Below are 16,173 nucleotides of genomic sequence, written 5' to 3' on the forward strand. Positions count from 1 at the left end.
CGGAGTGGGCACTCGGGGACCCACCAGGAAGTAACAGTCTTCATTCTGCTGAGCTCAAGGAGTACTGAGTGCTTCGTGCACATGTCTCGCTCCCAGCCATCCAGGCTATTTTACCCGCTTTACCATGAAGACACTGGTGCTCAGAAAGATTAGGATCTGTCCCAGGTCTCACCACTTACCGGTGACAGAACCCGTGTTCAAAACTAAGTGTTTCTCATGCTTTTAGTCACCTGCTGGACAACAACGGCAATGATCCTATTTCAACTACTGCTACAACTCACCTTTTCAGTGTTTGAGTTTTTTAACTGTTTCACTTTGATGGATTTAAAACAAAACCTCTTCAACCAGGTGCGGTGGCTCTCACCTGTAATCCCAACACTTTGGGAAGCTGAGGTAGGCAGATGGCTTGAGCCCAGGAGTCCAAGACCAGCCTGGGCAACACGGTGAGACCCCATTTCTACAAATAAAACAAAATAAAATCTTCCACTCTGAAAGCTGTCATGGCAAACATTTTCCACGCTAAGCTTATAAAGTGGCCTTCCACTTCTCTTCTGCTTCAGGGAACCACCTCATCTCGGAGCCCTAAGCACCTGCCCCATGCTCTAGGCAACTGGCAGGGCAGCCCCTGTTGCTTGTGGACCACACATGTGAACAGACATCAAGAGGCTTTGTTCAAGTACATGCAAAACAAGCCACCAAGATAAGACATAACATTAAAAATCTTGAGAAATGCAAGATTTAAACTATTTTCACAAATTTGTGTTTGCCATGTTTTATTACAAAAGGAAATGAAAACTAAGTTATTATGAAGCAGAGACTTGAAGACTTGAAAATCTATGCAATGGTTCAGAGACAATGGCACGGGAAGGAGGGAAGGACAGGAGAGCAACGCTGAGGACCAGAGCCCAGCCAGCAACCAGACAAGGGCCCAGCAACACTCAGGACCAGAACCCAGCTGGTACCTAGATGAGGGCCCAGTAACACTCAGGACCGCGCCCCACCAGCACCCAGGACGAGGGCCCAGCCAGCACTTCAGAGCAGCAGAACATCTGACTCATGCAGCCAGTGAGCAGAACCCGAGAACCCTCGCAGCAGAGGTTAGCATCGGAAGCCATCTCCAACTAACTGGCTCAGGCAGCTGAGACGCCGGGTGGGTCCCGGTCTGAGACTGGGGCTAGGCTCCATGAAAGCTGTCGAATGCGGAAATGACGAGGCGAGAGAGTCACCTGATCTGCAATGGTGACTCCAGACACCACCGTGGGTGCCTGCTGGACACACACCTCTGCCTGGGCACAAATGATCACAGGGCGGAGAAGAGACACGACTCTGTTCTCCGCCTAACCCTCAACTCACACAGAGATGCCGAGAGGACAATCTGAGGAGAAAGCAAGCACCAACCCTCCAAAGATGAGTTGAAACAACTTTCAAATGTCCCAGGGCCAAACCCGCTAAATATGCGCCTAACACATCTGCGCTGAATACTCAGCAAGTGAGAAGCCCACCCTGGGCACCGCAGGACCCCCAACCTCCAGGGGCTCCCGCTCCAGCTCACCGCGGGAACAAGGCCGGGCATGCTGCTTCCCCTCGGCGCCCCGCGGAGCCCAAGATCTTGACCCAGAGCTCATCACCTGTGGAGTCCAGTCACCGACCACTCCCATGCACGCCGCAATATCCGGCTGTTTTTCATGGCAGGGAAAGGAGGAACTCCACCGGGATATCTGACGTATATTTGAACAAAAACGAGCTTTTGTCTCCTTCCCACCGAGCGCAGCCTCACCACGTGACACGCTGCCGCCACGGGTAGGCATCCCTTTTATAATTCAAAGTAATTATTATCAAGTGCAGGTTAGAAAAGCTGATATTAGTTTTCTAATTTTTATGAATTCTCTCAAGGAAAAATATTTCAACAGCAAGGTAAAAAGAATTAAGTAATTTTTTCTGCTTTCTACTTATTAAGAAAAAATGGACAGATCTCTTTTAAACTCCAGTACCTGTTCCCAAAGAACATTTTCTCCCATGGATGTTTATGCTCCTACATAACACACAAGGACCAGAGCCAAACAAAAGAAGAAACTGGTTTGATGTAATGTGCTTACAAAAAGAGGAGTTGCTCAGAGCTTCAGCAGGAGGAAAAGCAGGCCCCCCGAAGCCCCCCAGGCCAGGGCAGCCCACAGCCCACTTCCCTTGCCATCAGGGCCTGTCCCAGGAGCCCCCGCACATCCAGACTGCATTTCCCAACCCCCTTCTGTGCACACACGGCCCTGTGGCCCGACTCCACCGATGGACTCTAACAGGCGAGAGGTGTGTCACTTCCAGGACACAGCTTTTAACAACAGGATGCACCTTTTCACGTCTCTCCCCTCCCCAGGCTGAGGACCCCAAGGCCACAGGGTGAGCACACGGTAGAAGGCTCAGGCATCAGAGGCACCCGGGGCAGCTGTGGGAGGACGAGAATCGCCCAAACTGCCCCCTGAACAAGCAAAATGCACCCTCCCACTGTGCTAATCACAAGTCCAGGGGACCCTCTACTGCCATGGCTCATGTCACCCAATCAATACTGTCAGCATTCAGACTAATCAAACATTTACTCAAGTATATTTCTACTGCTTGCAGGTTCCAGGGGTTTTTTATTTTATTTTATTTTAATACACGGGGTCTCCCTATGTTGCCCAGGCTGGTGTTCAATTCCTGGTCTCAAGTGATCCTCCCACCTCAGTCTCCTGAGTTGCTGGGATTATAGGCCTAAGTCACTGCGCCACGCTAAAGATTAAAAACTCATAAAAACATGATCTAACAAAAAATACCCAGGGGTAAAAATAAATTGGCATTAAAATTTTCTTCCTAATGTCTAACGAAATAAGCAAAACAGAACATAAAGCCAACTCTCCAAATAACCACTGCCCCAGAGAAATGGGAGTAACCCTTAAAAAGTCACTGCTAAAGAAAGAAGCGTCTAGCTTCTGGCAATCACTCGGCTTTGAGAGGCTCCAGATCTAACTCCTCACGCTGCTGTCCCCAAGGAGCCATGCTTGTGCCCTGACAGAGATCTGTGACTTCAACCCAACAATCCCAAATCAGAAGGGCGAGCAGGTCAAGGATGTGTATATTTTCTTTCTCTTTCCTAGAAGCTACAGAAATGACTACTAGTGAGAGAGGGAAGCAGCGTCAGAACTGACTCCACAGAAGTCAGCATGCCGCAGCGGCACAGGATGGGGGGTTCCTAGGCAACATGTTTGGGTGAAAAGACACCCAGGACCTTTCGCATGCTCGGAGGACGCCGCGCACCGCATCCCGGTCTCTAACGCCAGGGCCCTCCTCGGCGCACCGCATCCCGGTCTCTAACGCCAGGGCCCTCCTCGGCGCACCGCATTCCGGTCTCTAACGCCAGGGCCCTCCGCGCACCGCATCCTGGTCTCTAACGTCATTTTTCAATTCACAGAGAAACAGCTGATTCTAGGCTGAGAAAGGCACTCACAATGAGCCGGGAGAAGCATTTGGTAGTGCTGTGCAAGTAAAAAGTACTCAGGCCAGGCATGGTGGCTCACATCTGTAATCCCAGCACTTTGGGAGGCCAAGGCAGGTGGATCACCTGAGGTCAGGAGTTCAAGACCAGCCTGGCCAACATGGTGAAACCCTGTTTCTAATATAAATACAAAATTAGCCGGGTGTGGTGGCAAGGCCTGTAATCCCAGCTACTTGGGAGGCTGAGGCAGGAGAACTGCTTGAACCCAGAAGGCGGAGGTTACAGTAAGAGATCGTCCCACTGCACTCCAGCCTGGGCACCAAGAGCAAAACTCTGTCTCAAAAGAAAAAAAAAAAAACACTAACGATGAAACACCTACAATGAAGAGGGAATGGAGGGAATGTCAAGGGGCACAGGAGCCAACTGACAAGCTGCCAGTGGCCAAAGCTGGAAGGATGTGAGCACCAGAATGAAGCAGAACTGGATTCTAACCCACAGTGTAAAGTACATCTCCATGAGCAGACGTTGATGGAAACAGACAAGTGAATAAATGAATCACTGGGAAAGAAGAGACAAGCCTCCCGGGTAGACTAACAACAGTATCTGTGACACTCCACCCTCGAGGAGGCGGCACACAACTCACCACTCCACAACCGGGTGATGGGCATAGCGGCTTCCTTCCAAAGTACAGGATGAAAGTGGCAAGAGTCACCTGACTGTGGAAGATGCTGAAGAGCACACCGCAGCCAGGTGATCCACATCAGCATCAAGCACTGAGTCCTGCTGATGGTGCTGGCCGGGACAGGATGTGATGAGAAGGACTTCACCTCTGTGTCCTTCCTCCCCAAAACCCGTGACCCCAGTCTAGTCAGGAGACAAATTCCAACAGAAGCATATCCTACAAAATACCCGACCCAAAGATCCTCAAAAAGTCGCCAAAAACAAGGAAGTGTGAGAAACTGTCATGGATCAGAGGAGCCAGGGAGGCTTGGCAACGGAGCGTCCCATGGACCCACAGACATGAAAACATACAGTGTGTACCATGAGGAACAGTGTGTGGTGTTTCTATATTTATTAGAAAACACCTATATTTATTAAAATAATTGAATTTATTATTAAAAACCTAGGCTTCACTGGGAAATTCTATCAAATTTTTAAAAAGAAATAAAAATCCCACAGAAACATTTTCAGAAAATAGACAATGAGGGGCAGCTTCCCAGCTCCGTTGCTGAAGTCAGCATTATCCTGATAACAAAACAAAGACATGGTAAAAAAAAAAAAAAAACAGTGCAGACTAACACATCCCACAAACAGACGCAAAAACTCTTCATTAAATATTAGAAAACTGATCGGCCAGGCGCAGTGACTCACGCCTGTAATCCCAACACCTTAGGAGGCCGAGGCGGGTGGATCACAAGGTCAGGAGATCAAGACCATCCTGGCTAACAAGGTGAAACCCTATCTCTACTAAAAATACAAAAAATTAGCCGGGCGTGGTGGCGGGCGCCTATAGTCCCAGCTGCTCGGGAGGCTGAGGCAGGAGAATGGTGTGAGCCCAGGAGGTGGAGCTTACAGTTTATATAAATATACACGTATAAACATCAATATAGCAAAAGCAGAATACACGGAGATCAAGTCAGGTTTATGATACTAGAAATGCAAGGTTCGGTTAGCATTCGAAATCGGTGTAATTCACTTTAACAAAAGAATCAGGCTGGGCGCGGTGGCTCAAGCCTGTAATCCCAGCACTTTGGGAGGCCGAGACGGGCGGATCACAAGGTCAGGAGATCGAGACCATCCTGACTAACACAGTGAAACCTTGTCTCTACTAAAAAATACAAAAAACTAGCTGGGCGAGGTGGCGGGCGCCTGTAGTCCCAGCTACTCGGGAGGCTGAGGCAGGAGAATGGCGTAAACCCGGGAGGCGGAGTTTGCAGTAAGCTGAGATCCGGCCACTGCACTCCAGCCTGGGCGACAGAGCAAGACTCTGTCTCAAAAAAAAAAAAAAAACACACACACACAAAAGAATCAAAAAGGAACACCATACCATCATCTTGGGAAGATACAGAAAAGGCATGTGAAAATCCAATGTCCGTTCGTTCATGCGAAAAACTCCCATGAAACAAAGCACAGAAGGAAACTTCTTCAACCTGATAAACAGCATCTGGGAAAAAGGTACAGGCAGCATCAGACCTAATGGTGAAAGGCTGGATGCTTTCACTCAAAGATCAGGAATAAGGCAAAAATATTGTTATAAAGAAAATGCACCGAAATAAAGATCATGTCCAGCACATTAAAGGAAGGGAAGGTATAGAAATTCTATAGAAGAAGCAAAACTCTATTTAAAGGCAACATAATTATGTATATATTTTTTTTAAATCCTACAGAAAATATAAAACAAGTTCATTTAGAAATGGCACAGGATAAAGGTCAGTAAAGAAAAATCTATTGTACTGCTATATCCTTCCAATGAACAACTGGATACTGAAATGTAAAATACAATACCATTTATGATAGCATCTGTAAGTATGAAGTACTCAGAGATAAATGTAACGAAATATGTACAGGAGTTGAACACTGAAAACTGTATAACACTGCTAAGATAAATTAAAGACCTGCATAAATGGAGAGACATACCATGTTCATGAATCAGAATACTCAATACTGTTAAGTTGGCAATTCCCCCAAATTGATCCACAGATTCAATACAATCCCAATGAGTTATGAGTTATTCTAAAACTAGAGAAGTGCTCCAAATTATTAGAATGTGCATTATCATTACAACATTTAAATTTATGTTTCTCATTAGTCTGGTTATTAGATTGTATCTCTAAAGCATACGATTATGTGAATAATTCCGGAAGTTGTATGTATGTAAACTGTATGTTTTCTTTGGCTAGTACTCAGCCCGAGCATGTAGAAGGTATCACAATTAGGTCATCAAAAATAGGCAGCTGTGCAAGGTACTCTAGTCCAGTCAGGAAGAGAAATCACATGTACACGAAATTAAATGCAAGCAACCAAAATTCAATGATTAAATAAGAAAAGAATTAAACAAAACCATCTTAGCTGAGACCAGACCATTTCTTCACAATTCAAGCAGCTCTCCCTTGAGTTTGTCAGATTCTAAAGACTATGAAATGCTATAATTTTGACTGGGAATGTCAGTGACCCAAAATTGAAAAGACTGGTTGACCCTGGCCAAGAACTCTGGTGCTCCCATGCCAGAACAGAGATGCTCAGAACGAGGCCTGGCTCTACACAACACCACAGCAGCCTTTCCATGAATATCTATCCACATAATAGATAAAAGACGCTCTAGGAAACAAAACAAAATAAAAGACCCTCTAGGAAATGAAACAGAGTCAGCAGCCAGCATACTAGAGGGAATTAAAATCTTTCCTTAAGCAAATACTTCAATTCTCCACAGGTCAACAGTCAGTTCTGAGGAAAAGAACAATTTCTCCCCCATTGAGTCTTACATGACCCATCTCTGGAAGACATACTTTAAAAGAAATCACACTTTTAAAAATTTCCAGAACTAGTATTATACAGAAGCCTATGGTTTATAATTGTTGTAAAATTGTAGAAACATGCTAGTTCTTAATTCTTTAATGTTCTTAAAGACAAACATCTATGGCTTTAAAAAGCAGATTTTTAAAATCTATTTTTTAATTAAACTAAAATAAAATTAGCTTGTTTTTATTTTTAAAAATAATTTTGCGAGTCAGTCAGTATGTTCAGTTAATGAAAACAAAGCAGAAAATCCTGGGCTGTGAGCTGCAGTCTGAGCTGCCCAGCAGCCAACTCCACAGGTGTGCTGAGCACACAGAGCCCTGTCACCCGCCCTATGTCCTGGATGTGCACAGCCACGCAGGCCTGCATCCCCTGATGGGCAACACTCCATGCTCTGCTGCATCCTATTCACACCACTGTCTCTGTCCAGCTTGGAAGTACACAGACAAAGGATGCTAACATTTACTTGTATAAGTGTGAACATGTGCGTGCCCTGGATCCCTGCAGGCCATGTGACATAATGCCCCAACTGACCTGTCCACACTAGCATTCAGAGGACAGGCCCAAACATCTTTAAAGTTAAAATCTCAGGCTGCTACGCCAGAATTGCAATGAAGCAAAATTCTGCACACCTGCAGGAAGAAAATAAGCACCTACCTACAAAAATTAAAAGACCATTTTTCTTGCCCCCAAGTGGATGATGGCTGTTGGATGAGGCCCATCCAGGTGACTCGCGTTTTTATTACAATGATTCAACTTTAGCTTCAAATAAAAAGAGCTTTCTTTTTCTTTCCTTTGTTCTCGAAGTTATTTAAAGAATCTCATTCAGGTGTAGAACCCAAAAATCTGGATCCAAAATGCCAACTAAGGCAAGCGGTACTCCACTGCCTTTTTGTGTTCCAGAGAGTAAAAGGAAAAACTCATCAGCTCTCAGCACTGATAGCACAGACTAGCGCAAGTCAGTTTTAATGAGAAATAACCCACAGGTGGGGTGGATTTCCACACACAGACAGGGGGCCTCAGTGACCGCCCTGCTGCTGCAAGGCTGTGCCCGCCGTTGAAGGTTGGGCTGGCTCTGAGCAGATGCAGCCGCTCTAAACAGAAGGGCAAGTGACACCGCAGGGGGTAGCTTCTCGCCCTTTCTCCGGGGGCCTCATCACAACTCAAAGCCCCTTAAGGTGTCTGCATCTGTGCTGTAAGATTACACTCGGATTTCCCAGCTAATCCCTCACAGCAAGGACTGAGCCCTGGGAACCCTGGGCTATTTTAACAGCATATGATTTGGATATAATACTATCAGTGACTCACATACTCCTAATCTTCATTTAAAATACCTGAGTCCCGGCCGGGGGTGGTGGCTCACACCTGTAATCCCAGCACTTTGGGAGGCCGAGGCGGGCGGATCACGAGGTCAGGAGTTCGAGACCAGCCTGGCCAACATGGTAAAATCCCGTTTCTAATTAAAAAAAAAAAAAAATTAGCCAGGCGTGGTGGCGTGCGCCTGTAATCCCAGCTACTCAGGAGGCTGAGGCAGGAGAATCTCTTGAACCCAGGAGGCAGAGGTTGCAGTGAGCCGAGAGCATGCCATTACACTCCAGCCTGGGCGACAGAGCGAGACTCCCATCTCAAAATATCTGAGTCCCAAAATAAATAATCCATAGAAGCACCTTATTATTTGGAATGCTAACCGATTTTTAACTTTGTTCGGAGACTTTTCCTTTTCAAAGTTCCACTGCCCACATTTTAGACAGACAATTCTCATTCACTCATATGTGTTTACAAATTAGTAACTTTCTAATTTAAACATACTTTTTTTCATTGACATAATGGGAGTAAGTTCTTATCTGCTACTTCTCTCCCACAATTTTCTGTCAACAGCTCTCAACTGTTGGCAATTTTTATTTCTAATTTTCAGGACTTATATGGAAAGATACCAGCCTGGCCAACATGGCAAAACCCCATCTCTATCAAAAAATACAAAAATTAGCCAGGCACAGTAGCATGCACCTATAGTTCCAGCTACTCGGGAGGCTGAGGTGGGAGAATCACTTGAACCTGGGAGGGAGAGGTTGCAGTGAGCCGAGATTGCACCACTGTACTCCAGCCTGCATGACAGAGTGAGACTGTCTTTTAAAAAGAACTTATATGGAAAGAAATGCCAGACTTAATAACACCCTTTTTGTTTTTGTTGTTTTTTTCTTTTTTTTGAGTTAGGGCCTCGCTCAGCCTGGAGTGCAATGGCACAGTCACAGCTCACCATAGTCTCACCCCCCCCAGGCTCAAGCAATCCTCCCACCTCAGCCTCCTAAGGGATTATAGGCAGATGCCACTGTGCCAAGCTAATTCTTTTATTTTTTTGTAGAGATGGGAGTCTCACTATGTTGCCCATGCTGGTCTGGAACTCCTGGGTTCAAGTGATCCTTCCATCTTGGCCTTCCAAAGTGCTGGAATTATAGGTGTGAGCCATGGCACCCAGCCTCCTCCTTTAAAAGTCATTCAAATATACCACATTTAAAACTTTCCACCAGGCATGGTGGCTCACACCTGTAATCCCAGCACTTTGGGAGGCCAAGGAGGGTGGATCACCTAAGGTCAGGAGTTCAAGACCAGCCTGGCTAACGTGGTGAAACCCTGTCTCTTCTAAAATTACAAAAATTAGGCAGGCGGCGCGGTGCATGCCTGTAATCCCAGCTACTCGGGAGGCTGAGGCAGGAGAATTGCTTGAACCTGGGAAGCAGAGGTTGCAGTGAGCCAAGATCACACCACTGCCCTCCAGCCTGGGTGACAGAGCAGAGTCTCAAAAAAAAGGAAACCATTCCTCCATTTTCTTGTGATATTGCATAGGATATATTTTAAATAAGATTTCAAATAGAATATATTTTTATCCTATTTAAAGCTATGAGAAAATAGAAGAACGATTCTTCTATTAATCTTAATTTTTACAAATAATGGTTTTATTAGCAATATTAATAACCCCCATGCCGATATACAAAAAATATATTCTACAATAGGTTGATTTTGCCTTGCCAATACAGTGCTTTCGAACCAGAAGATCTCACACATCTGGGTTAACTGGATTGTGCATCTGAGTCAGTATTAGGCCACTTTACTCTTATTTCACTGCTCGTTGACACGCAGAGAGAAGCATGGGGGATTTCTGCCATGGCAGGTCTATGGCTAACACCCGCCCCATGGATGTGTTTTCGTAAGCACAGACACCGCTACCCTCAGAAAGCAGGAGGACCCTGGGCTGAAGCAGCCCCAGAGGAGCTCCAGGTCCTCTTCCTCTCATCTCCTTTTTAAAGATGAGGAAACTAGCAACTCAGATGGAAATGAATGCGTGACTTGGCCAAGGTCACCCCAGTGTCCGTCAGGGCAACTGTAGCAGCCGGAGGCCCGAGCTCCACCCCATGCAGATGGAACCCAACCACGGCACCCTCACGGCCGGCCCACGACGGAGACCATGCTCCAGCCTTTAGTGCTCCACACAGGCGCTTCTCTCCCTGTCACACGTCGGCAGTGGTGGAATCTCACCATCGATTCTGTCAACACTTTTCCCAAGTGGTGACAATGACCTGCCCAGCACTGGCACAAAGTGACAAGTGACACGTGATGGGCAGCCATCCTCCGGCACACAAGGCTCCGGGGACAGGAGAGGTTTGTTCATCCTTGTGTTTAATTCCTTAGAACAATGGTTCTCAATGCAGCCCGGGGTGCTTTGAGATCCCGTGGGACTCATTTGGTGGTCAAGATTCAGAGAGTACTGGAATTTGGCAGGCAGAGGTAGGGGAGGTTGAGACGTCCTTCAATGAGTGAGACAGTCTCACCCAACAAAAACTCTCCACGCACAAAACTTACAATGAACCAGAACTTCATGAGTGGAAAACAGGCTTCTAACTCTCTGAACTCAGAAACTTACTCTATTCAACATTTACACACAAAACATTTTTGCACGGTCTTACTATGACTTGAATTTTCCATGAATTCAACTATAACATAAGTCTAGAAAAAATCATAGTTTGCTTTATTTGAAAGTTCATTAGCAACTGCTCACTATTCTGTAACAATCCATCACCAGCGGGGGGCTGAACTCCCAGTGTCACACCTGGGTCCGTCTGCAGGGACCACCCCCCGGTCACCAGGACACAACACACCAGGTGGGACGTCTGGCTTTTTCACGGCCGACCATCACCATGTTGAAATGTATTGTCTCATCACACAATACTATCACATTTATTCTCTATAGCTAGAGCAGTCTATTCATTTTAGGTTACAAATTACATTTTCTTTTTTCTTTTTTGAGACATAAGTTATATTTTCTAAACACTGCATTTTAGGGTAAGAGGACATTACCCCAAAAAACTATCCTTAAAAAAAAAGGCATTGGGTCCAACAGCTTTGCACAGCTGACCGGAGAGCCCAACAGCATCCCTGCACAGAGGGCACGGTAAACAGAGCTCTGCTGGGGGGAAACGCGTGAGTGACAGCATATGTGCAGAGTGAAGGCCCCGTCTCAGCAGAGCATGCGAACGCTCCCCACCTCCCGCCTGCGAACTGAAACGCCAATTCCACCACCAGCAGCAGAGCTTGGAGGGCGGGGCAGCGTTTCCTAAACCCCCGGCACGCCTGACAGTTCCAAGAGGCACCAGTGCTTCAGCTAGCACGGCAGCCATTATCTGCAGCTGCCCCCAGACAAGCCAGGACAGCCAGCCACCTCGGTACTAGGGTATGTTCATGAAAATCCCATGCCCAGCCAGCCAAGGAGCCCCTGCTCTCTCTTCCCACACTCCCTGGCAAGGTCCACAAAGCACCTAACCCAGCGCCAGCCGCCAGCACACATGGGCGGCAAGGTCCCAACAGTCCTCCCAGGCTTGCTGCGGCTCCCATCCCTCAGGCATCCACATGTCCACATGTCCCGGCCCCACCGCTGCCGTCCCATCATTCTCTCTCCTCCCAGACACACTGGGCAGAAGGCCGTGGCCAGACCAGGGAACCTTGAAGACAGCAGCGCTCAGTCAAAAGGCCCCTCGTCAAGCACAAAGCCATGCCGTGTCCACGGCCTTAAGCAGGACTTCTTTCTGGCCAGGTGTGGGGAAGGCTAGCAACGCCAGAGCCTGAGCGTCAGCACAAGTTGCCAGCTGGAGCATCTGACAAGAAGCCTTGGATGAGCGGACACCAAGCAGCTCTGAGACTTTCTAAGACATCATAAAGGTTCTACTCAAGCAGTTCACAAACTACCACACAGCTTTCTAAGATTAGACTCTACTTTTTAAAAATAAGCAAAATAAAAACTGCAGGCTTGAATGGAAAGTTTGGTATAGTCACGTGAAATGTATAAACACCACATATGAAGAAAAACATATCTAAAGACTAGCCAGGTAGAGTAGGAAAAAGGAAAGAAGCACATAAACATCTTCTAAGACTGGGTGGGTTAGTTCCAAAGAAAAGGTGCATGGGTCTGCTTTTTGTGGAAGGGACACGTGAGGATGACTTCAGGTCGTCCTGGCAGGATGCCACATGTTCGGTTTCGGTCTAACTAAACTCAGCTTTAGTTAGAAACTGCCGAGACTGCTGAGGCAGACACCGCGCATCTCCAGCAAACTGAGCTACTAAGCTGCGGGCCTGGGCGAGGAGGTGACCCGCTTCTCCCCAAGTGACCTGAAGGCCCCGGCACCCTGGTCTGTTCTTACCATCGCACTTTGTTGCACGTCTGGGTTGCCCCGAGAGGGGAGCCGGCCACCATGGGAACCTGGATGGGGCTGTGCTGCTTGTTCGTGACCAGATCCAGCTTTTCCTCTAAGGATTTACAAGTGGCCTCCAGGGCCTGCAACTTGGCTTCAATGCTATCCAGCCGCAAGCAGATTGTCTGGTTGATGGAATACAGGAATGACTGGAAGTGAAAAAAGACCGGCTTTAGGAAGGATCTCCTGAACTGTAAGAAGACAACCCCAAGAAACACCGAACAGCTATTTCCTGATCTCAACTCCATCGATTCGGACAGGACGATCTCCACACTGGAACTGGCTCGTTAGCTATGAGCCAGAAGCATGAGAGTAACGATTTCCCACTTTACACACGAGTCACACGTCCTGTTTGAGATGTGAGGATTTAATCATGGTTTCACTTCTATGTGCAGTTGCAATTCTTAGTTAAGTCCACTTAATTTTTAAAAAGTATGTACTTTAATATGTTATTATTAACCAGTAAATTTACACAAAAACTAGTCAAATCTTCTCAATAAAAACAGATTACACCTAACATCAAAACAGCATAAAAGCCACAGGCCATGCACATTCACATCACACCCCGCTGCCTGATCGGAAGCTGCCTAATCGGAAACGGTGATTGGATCCCCTGTGGCCCTGACGGATTCGGTCCTGAGGCTCCCGTGGGGCTCCTGAGCGGCAAGCTTGCCACCTAGTGGTCGGCAAAGCCGGGCTCCACGTCTGACCTTTCCGGCTGAGTCTCCTCCAGATTCCTAACTCCAAGTAACCCCAGTGAGCAGTGATGTGTCAGACTCCAAACCCAAGGAACAGAGAAACACACAAAGCAGAAAGGGAAGAACTTCATTTCCCCAACGGCTGTCCCAGCCAGAAGCTGCCAGGACCACATGTGGAAACGTGTTAATCACGCAGGAATTCACTGGGCAAAAGAGACACCCTCCACCAGGTCTCACCAGCAGACAGAAGGACACTCCTTCGGGGCTAGGGAGGGGCAAGTTGGGGGAGTGCCCACCAGCCCTGCTTAGTAGTCAGGAAGGCTGGCACTTGTCTTAAGAATCAACAGCTAAAAATAGCACAGAATTTGTGTTTCGTCTTTTCTCTCTCCTTTTCTGCCCACGGCCTAAAGAGTGTGGGGCCCAAAGTGCACAACATCAGAAGGAAGGGGGAGGTAGGCGCGGGAGAGCAGGGGCGGCACTGCGGAAGCCACTGAGAGCTGGCTGTGGAGCTTGCACACAGGGGAGCAGGAGGCAGGCCCACATTCACTGGGGAGCGGGAGGCCGGCCCACATTCGCAGGGGAGTGGGAGGCCGGCCCACACTGGAGCTGGAACGGCTTTCCCACTAACTGCGGCTGACCTACAGCACTGCTTACGCCCACTCTCCTTTCTGATCTAAAGGGAATCTGCAGAGTATCAAAATTACAGTGATATCAAACATCATGTAAGCTGGCATGGAAACCTGGTGTACATAGTGGCAGGGACAGCACTGCAGGAGGGAAAATCCACATATTGGCCAACAACTCACCTTTTCTCAGGTCACCACCTCTCCTGGCAACATTCACCACCACTAGGCGCTGATATAGACAGGAGCTAAAGAAACCAAGTGAAATTCACCCTCCCTGACTGACTACTCTCTGTTGGAATGTGACACTGAAGGCTCATGTGACAGAGGGAAGGAGCCTCGGTGTCAGGTGGACCCAAGCCCACGGATGACGCTCAGTCAGCTTACCTACAAATGAGCACGGTCCATGGCATGACAAACATGCGTCGTCTTGAAAAGCAACAATGGGTGGCTGAATCCCTGAATGGCCACTGACAACCCCACTATTTTCACCAAGTGGAGAACATCAAATGTTCGGCTCTCAAATTCTTTGAACAGTGCGCCCACATTATTTTAATTCTGAACTACAAATGATTCTGCCTGGGGTTTGGGGGAAAATCTCTCTTATATGCTAATAAAACAACCTAGAGCCACACACGACTCTACGCAGGTCGCATTCAACCAGGGGCCCAACCTCTTCTCAACAGTGGGACAAGGACAAAGGCGGGGCCGCTTCCTGCCCACTTTATATATTTCTGTGCTGTGCGTAACAGGTGTGTCTTCTGCGATAAAATTACAACTGCATTTATTTAGGGGATGAAAACGCAGTGTTTACTAACAGAGTCTTATCGTATCGACTGGTTGGAAATGGGCATTTTACTGTGAACTTATTTTTAAGTTTTTCATACACATTTACACTGCTTCTCCTTGTTAATAAAACAAATTAAATATGACCAAGTAGAAACCCTGTGTAAGTAGAGGAATTATATGAAAAGTGACTTTGGTTTTGTGTTGCGCTCATAAACTTCTCACATGTGCTGGTGTTTACCTCTGTGACTCTGCAAATACTAGAACCAATCAAGCAAATTCAAAGATCCAAAAATAATTAACTGAATGAGGGGTTCTGAAGAACCCCATCCAGTAAACTTTAGAATCTAAGTGACTTAAATGGCAGACACAGAAGTCATTCATCACTGGTAGAAAGTTCACTTTCCTTCCATCCAAAATGGGCCTGCAGGTGTGTGGGAAGATGGCTCCTTCAGCAGTATCTCAAGGTAAACAATTCTTACTCTTCATGCTCCTCAAGAGAAAAAAAAATGGCTCACACTCTTCTGTAGTGGGCTGCCTGGTGATACAGCCACATCCTAAAATGTATATCCACATCCTAACCGCTAGAATCTACCCATGTGGTCTCTTCGGAATCTGTGCAGATGTAATTTGGATGTAAACTCTCTGGGTCTGTGCAGATGTAATTTAGTCAATGAGATCAACCTGGATTAGGGTGGGCCTTAAATTCAACGACAAGCCCTTACTAGAGGAAGAAGGGGAAACAGTCACAGACACACAAAGGCAGCAGCAACATGAAGCGGAAGGCAGAAGCTGGAAGGTGCCCCACAAGGTGAGGAAGGCCCGGAGCCACTAGAAGCTGGAAGAGGCAGGAAGGATCCACCTTCTAGAACCTTTGGAGGGAGCCAGACCTTGCCCGCATCTTGGTTTTGGATCTCTGGCCTCCACAGCTGAGAGGCTACATTTTTAGGCCATCCCGTTGATGGTGATTTGTTATAGCAGCCCTTGAAATCTGCAGTGCACTACACATTACAGAACAGAGTCAGATTTTTACCTTTATAGACGGATCCTGGCAATTGATTTCTAGTCGCTGGCGTTTCAAAGCAGGTTCATCTTCATCTGTCACTACATGATTCTCCAAAACAACTGAAATCGGTGACAGAGAAAAAAATGTTTAACATGAAAAGCTGTACAGAATTATTTTAACATTAAGATAGTAAACAGCGCTGACACCTTAAGGTTGAATGAGAAATAGCAGGACCTATTTCATATTTTACCTTTTTAAACTTATTCTCAATCAGGCAGAAAATAGGATAACTCCTTAATCCCAAGAAAAGCCCAGACACTGGGCAATTAATGTGCCACTG

The 16,173-nt window shown here is 46.9% G+C and overlaps 1 protein-coding gene across 11 annotated transcripts in view; it reads right to left on the reverse strand.

Moving 5' to 3' along the window:
• Nucleotides 1-16,173, reverse strand: part of BANP (BTG3 associated nuclear protein) — a 131,968-nt gene that overhangs the window by 84,497 nt on the left and 31,298 nt on the right. For all 11 annotated transcript variants that reach the window (XM_030924709.1, XM_030924708.1, XM_030924707.1 and 8 more), the window contains 2 exons: nt 15,861-15,952; nt 12,670-12,869 (listed from right to left, as the gene is read on the reverse strand). In XM_030924709.1, coding sequence (XP_030780569.1) covers nt 12,670-12,722 — 53 coding nt within the window. In that variant the 5' untranslated portion in view covers nt 12,723-12,869; nt 15,861-15,952. The remainder of the gene's footprint in view (nt 1-12,669; nt 12,870-15,860; nt 15,953-16,173) is intronic.

This window comes from Rhinopithecus roxellana, chromosome 20 (genome assembly GCF_007565055.1).
Source record: "Rhinopithecus roxellana isolate Shanxi Qingling chromosome 20, ASM756505v1, whole genome shotgun sequence".
Taxonomy (NCBI): domain Eukaryota; kingdom Metazoa; phylum Chordata; class Mammalia; order Primates; family Cercopithecidae; genus Rhinopithecus; species Rhinopithecus roxellana.